The sequence below is a fragment of the Benincasa hispida genome, chromosome 10, assembly GCF_009727055.1.
Source record: "Benincasa hispida cultivar B227 chromosome 10, ASM972705v1, whole genome shotgun sequence".
Taxonomy (NCBI): domain Eukaryota; kingdom Viridiplantae; phylum Streptophyta; class Magnoliopsida; order Cucurbitales; family Cucurbitaceae; genus Benincasa; species Benincasa hispida.
Genome location: NC_052358.1, coordinates 4,224,712 through 4,230,883, shown reverse-complemented (window position 1 = coordinate 4,230,883; position 6,172 = coordinate 4,224,712). Strand labels below are relative to the sequence as shown.

The following is a 6,172-nucleotide window of genomic DNA, read 5'->3' as shown; positions in this document are numbered from 1 at the left end:
TTTAATGGAGTAAGGCTTTTATTATAATATATATACGGTAATTGAACAATAGCGAACATGTTCTTATTGATGGTGTAGGGTTTTCGTTGAGTTCGTTCAGATGGCAAGGACACCATACATTATCTACTAGATTTTAGTAGATAATGTGGCAAATTACATTCTCGTTATCGTATAAACTTCAAAAAAAAAAAAAGGACATATATTAACTCTTTACTTTACTATGTAGAGTATTCTCATTATCATGGAAATCTTTCTGAGTCAATTTTCCTCTCTTTTTAATATAAAATATTAGAAAGGTAAGCTTCACACTTAGTCTCAATTTAAGTAACAGTCTTTAGTCCTCTAATAGTGTCTAACGAAGAGTATAAGCTGAGCCAAGTTTAGAATTTAAATTTTTTTAGATCATTTTGGGTTTCAATTAATAATTATTATTTTATTATTTTAATTCACCCATTACAAAATTTAGTTTTATTTTTTTGGAAAATGGTTTAAGTTTTAGTCATTGAAATTATTAGCGGTAGATTTTAATTGAATAGACTTGCAAAGTAAAGGATTTTAGATCATGGAATTATTGGTTTAGAGATGCAATTGACTTTAACTTGCTTGCTTAGTGAAGGGGTATATATAGATGATTTTTTCTTTACGTTTCTTTGCAGTGATTAGACAAGTTTTTGTATTGAAAAAGACCAAAAAAAGAATTTTTGACTACAATAATTAAGATGAAAATTTAGTAAATTTCTTAATTTCAAATCAATTTTGATTTCGTTGGGTTTTCTGTCAATATTTTCAAATTCGGAGTGCCCACCTCAAGAAAGCATCATCTTTTCATATTTTTGAGCGATAATTAAGCGTAGCCATTTTCAACATTTCACTTTCATATTTTCTTTAAGCTCTTACAAACACACAATTGTGCTTTATCCTTAATTATTTGACAAATATTGATTTCATTTTGAAATTTAACATTTTTTTAAACTTGAGATTTTACTTCCTACTTAACACATGTTAATTCAAATATTATCGGTAGAACAAAAATTACTTCGACATTAAACTCGATTTACAATTAAGTTTAGTATTGATAGTTTTATCTAGGAATATTTAAAAAATCCGATGACACGAGAAAATCAATCAATCCAATCCAATTCGTGTGGTTTAAATTGAGTTATCAATTCACTTGGATTGAATTGGATTCAAATAAATAAAAATTTTATGAGTTGAGTTGGTTCATGGGTTCACCTAATATAACCCAAACCAATCCGAATTTATTATTAACTTAAATATATATATTTTTGTTACTTATAACACAATTATTTATACATATATTAATTTTAATTTTATTTAATGTCAATATTTTTTGAATAATTTATTCTTCAACAACTTTTAAAAGTAGTTTCTTTGTACTTTAGAAATAAAATTTTCACTATATAAATTGAAATTAAGTTGTTAATCTTAATTCAATATATGAAAATAATCAAATCAAATTTTTACATATTTACGTTTTTCTTCTTTTAAGAACAAAATTTTAAATAAATGATCCGATTAACCCGAACAACCCAACCCAAATATTTCATGGTTGGATTGGATTGAGTTCATTTTTCAACAAAGGTTATTTGGATTGAATAAATTTACAACCCGAACAATTGGATTGGGTCTAAAAAATCTTTCAACTCAACTCAACCAATCCATGAACACTCCTAATTTTACCAATGAGTTGAGTTTCATGTTGACAAGCAAAGCAAAATCATTGCAATTTTTTTTCCCGAGTTAAACACTATGTGGGTTGAGGGATTTGTACTTTTTAATCCCGTAGACGATAAATTATATTTGATTTAAATGTTAATTTGGTTATTGTATTTTTTTCTTTAATTTATTTTGATTTCTATATTTTTAAAATTTAGTCACTATACTTTGATTCATGTACTCTCAAAATGTTCATTTTGGTTATTGTACTTTCAACTTTAGTTTATTATGGTATCTGAATTTTAAAAAAATGAACATTCTTATCCCTTACAAATGAAGTAAAAATAATAATGAAGAGTCTAAAATGGTCACTTACATTTTGAAAGTATAAAAACAAAAACAAACCAATTTTATAAGTGTAGGGACCAAAATGAACTAAAACAGAAAGAATAGAGAATTTTGGTCCTTATTTTATTTCTATCAACTATGCTCGTATCGATAAGATGAATGTAATTAGGGTAGAGAAAAATAGGATTTGAAGTTTTAGATATTTATATTATTTGCATTAGTATAATAAATATGTAATAATAAGAATTCACAACACTATGAATCCAAAAGGAAAACCTTAGTAGGAAAGTAAAGCAACCCCATATCAGTGTTGGATTATGATGTTGCAAAAATGGAAGATCAATTGACACAGACTAGACTCATACTCAAACCCCATTGGTTAGATCATCATAACCAAGGAAAAAAGAAAAAGAAAAAAAAGTTATTTTGAGAAAAGAAAAAAAAAAAACCCATCAAAATGTATGGGACAGACAAGAAAACAGTTCAGTGGGTCAAAGATCAGCCTATGATTTTGTTCAGCTTTGAGAGATCGCACAAACTTAAAATGAAATCATAATGTACACTTTTTTTTTTCCCTCTCTTTTTGGGGTCACTTTCTTTTTCTTTTTCTTTTCCCCCCCCTTTGATTTTCTAATTTCTAATTGCTAATTTGAGATAATTTTCTATCGTCTTCTTCGATAGCCTCTCTGTTATTGCTTTTTGGGTAAATAGGAAAGAAATGGCTGAGATTTAACAATTCAGAATCAATATGTATGGAGATTAGGATATGGGTTTTTCCGGTGAACGCCGGCGGTGGCTCAGGTGGTGGCAATGCAGCAGGGCTCCCGGAGAAGAACAGACCTTCTTGGCACTTTACAACCATTCGACAATGGAACCATATAATCTCCTCTGTTTCCTCTCAGAATAGAAAATTGATGTTTCTCATCCGCCATTTGATTGTTTGAAGAAATAAGTTTGCGGGTTACGCTATGGATAGGTTGAGTTTGTTGTGGGCCAATTGGGTTTTGAATTCCGGCTGATTTTCCGGTGGATTTTGGTCGCCAGTAGTACTCGTATGCATTCAGGGAACCGGCAGCCGTCGCCGCCGTGAGTGACGGCGGACGCGGTGGAAGAGACTGTGACAGTAGAGTTGGTGTCTCTGAAGCATTCTTTTCCTTCGGCCATGCCGGGTTCCGATTGATGAATCGATCAGGCTTCTTCACCATCAATGGTAATCGGTGGAAGTTCATAAGAGAGCTCGGCAATCTCGGAACCTTCTCCATCGGAACTTCCAATTCCTCGGCTTCCAAATCATTCTCATCGTCTCTCTCTCCAACAATTTCCGATTCTTTCACTTCCTCAAACTCCCTAGCAATTAATTCCTCCAACTCATCTTCTTCCTCTTGAACCAATAAATTCGCCGGAGTTGTAAGAAAAGAGAGAACTAAACGGCCATCACGGCGTTCGGCACGGAAGTTTTTCCGAGAAGGAACAGAGACAGCATCGAGAATTAATCGACCATTTTCCCGGCGAGACTGAATGCAAACAGACGCACCATCGGGGGAATTAAGAGAAGAAATCGGCGGCGGAAAAGACCTCGGCGGCGATTTTATACGTCCAAACTTGACAGGCTTCCATTCAGAAGTATGTATATGAGGGTACTCTGTTTTCGCCATCAGTTCATCGAAGTCTCCATCCTCGGAGGAGGAGAAGGCATCGGAGCCAGTTTCAGATCCAAGGCTCTCGGTGCAAATCTGAAGACTCATTTCACTGAGAGAGTGAGAAGTTTTTTTGAGAAGAGGATGAACATAGGGAACAGAAATAGTGGATTTGGGAGGATCGGAAACAGAGTTGTGAAGCAGAATTGAACTCCAAGAATCAGGATCCCGGTGTTTTCGAGACTCGTGAATCTTGTGGTCGTGGTTGTGGTTGGGGAGAGAGAATGCTTGGGAAGAAGCGACTTTCCTGATGGAGGAGAAGCATTTGGTGGAGGACATGTCGGCGGAGAGAGTTCTTCTCAAGGAAGGGGGAGGGAGTGTGGGGGAATGGAGATCTGAAGAAGGGAGAATGGTGGGGATGCCCTGTTTGTAATGGTGAAGGGTCTTCATAATGGAAACAGAGTGTTGGGATATGATATGATATGAAAAAACAGAGAGGATTGGAATCAATCTGAAAAATAAGGAAAGGAGGCTGAAGCTGATGGGGCTTAGCAAAGAGAAGGGGAAGGGGAAGAGGGTATTTGTAGCAATTCAAAAAACAGAGCACACTTGAATGGAACCACGTCCCCTGGGACCCACACTCTTACGCCACTTCCTTTCTTTTCCTTTCCTCTCCACTATTCTATTTCTCTCTTTTTTTTTTTTTTTTTTTTTTTTTTTTTTTTTTTCTTTCCTATTAATTACTCCCTTTCTTTTTTTCATTTCCTTCCATTTTCCTTATCACAAAATAATTCCAATTTTTTTTCTTTTATATATATAAAAAAAATCATTTTAAAGGAAGATATTCCAACTTCTAAACTCTTGGTGTATGATTTACACTGTGTTTAGAATTGATAGTTGGAATAGTGATATTAGAAAAACGAGAGTTCGGTACAATTGATTTTTTAAACTATCAAATTTATGTTTGGTTCAAACTTTTTAGAGTGGTTTTCAAATATTTAAAAGTGATTTTGAATTATTATGTTTGGTTCTAAAGGTGATTTTAGAGTTACACAATTACTCAAAATTGTATTTTCTATTTGAGAAATTATTATTTAACTAAATATATGATAAATATTTATTTTTATTTATTTTATTATTAATTTTTTATATGCATGGTTGATATTTTGAGTAAGTTGAATGTTTCTAAAAAGAAAAATCAATATATATATATACTATATATATATATAGTAAATTGTTTGGTTTGTTAATAATTTAATGACATATAATGTATGTCATCTTTTGTTCCAATATTTAAAATTAAAAAAAAAAAAAGATTTTACAAATAGCTAATTGACAATATTTTTAACAAAAATCGAATTAGATATCCATTTTGAAACTGATTCTCGATCAATCATTTAAACAAAAAAAAATACCTATAAACCAATTACTCCAAAATCAAGTTAAAATGGTGTTAGATTTTTTAAAAAATCAATTTTAGCTTATGCCAAATAACATCATTTAAAAGAAAAAGTGATTTTGGCAAGAGAAAAAGTAATTTTGACCATCTCAAAATCACTCTAGAATATACCCTTAACTAGTTGTGCTACGATCATATTGATAAAATAATTTTTACTAGTCATTTTATAATTAACCCAAATAGTTTTTGACATGCCTAAAATTATTTTTCTTCTTAAAATATGATGAGAGTGATTTTTGGATGTTTCTAAAATCATTTAAATGATTCTAATCACTTGAAACGTGATTTTCAAGTGATTTTTATTTATGTAATTGTAAGTAATTTTCTTTTAAAAAAGATTATTATTTCATATTAAAAAATTATCCAACGAACCAAATACATGATTTATAATACTTTTACAAAACTAATCACAATAATTTAGTTCAAAGCACTTATTTTTAAAGTCAATCCCAATCATGCTTTTAAGTCATAGAAAATCATCTTTTTCATATATAAACCCAAATATTAAAATTATGGTATGAAAATTACTTTTTAACAAATAACTTGTTAATAAATCTCTTTTATTAAAATCACCATTTCTAAAGAGACTCCAAATATGTCCTTAGCCTTTTTCCCCTTTCTAACCATTGTTCATCACACATCTCCTCTTAAGTATTGATCTATTATAAGTTATCATCAGTATTTTAGTAAAGCTTAAATTACCAAAGATATCTATTTCTTTGAATTTGAATTTGAAAGTTCATATTTTTACCCTTTCACACATTTGTACTAAAGATTTTTGTATTTGTGTTTAAAACTTTTTTGTGGTCTTATTTATATTTTATTAGTTTATTCATGGTGGTTTCTTATTTAGACTTATATTAAAAGATTTAGAATTAAAATTTGAAGCTTAATGACTATCTCGTCTAATTGTGATATACATCATTCACTTAAGACAATACTTTTGAGAGTGAAAATTATTCCTACAAACTAACCATATGTGCTACGTAAGAAATTCTATATAAAATCACTAACATAGAATGAATAATATACATAAAAGATATAGTTTATT

At 30.6% G+C, this 6,172-nt stretch overlaps 1 protein-coding gene across 1 annotated transcript; it reads right to left on the bottom strand.

The window, feature by feature from the left end:
• Positions 1–2,314: 2,314 nt before the first annotated feature.
• LOC120088504 (protein FAF-like, chloroplastic) lies at positions 2,315–4,226 on the bottom strand. Its single transcript, XM_039045869.1, has one exon. The coding sequence runs from the start codon at positions 4,110–4,112 to the stop codon at positions 2,823–2,825; it is 1,290 nt and encodes a 429-aa protein (XP_038901797.1). The 5' UTR covers positions 4,113–4,226; the 3' UTR covers positions 2,315–2,822.
• Positions 4,227–6,172: the final 1,946 nt, after the last annotated feature.

Coding starts and splice junctions, on each gene's coding strand:
- LOC120088504 (XM_039045869.1), bottom strand. CDS start 4,112: ATGAAGACCCTTCACCATTACAAACAGGGCATCCCCACCATTCTCCCT.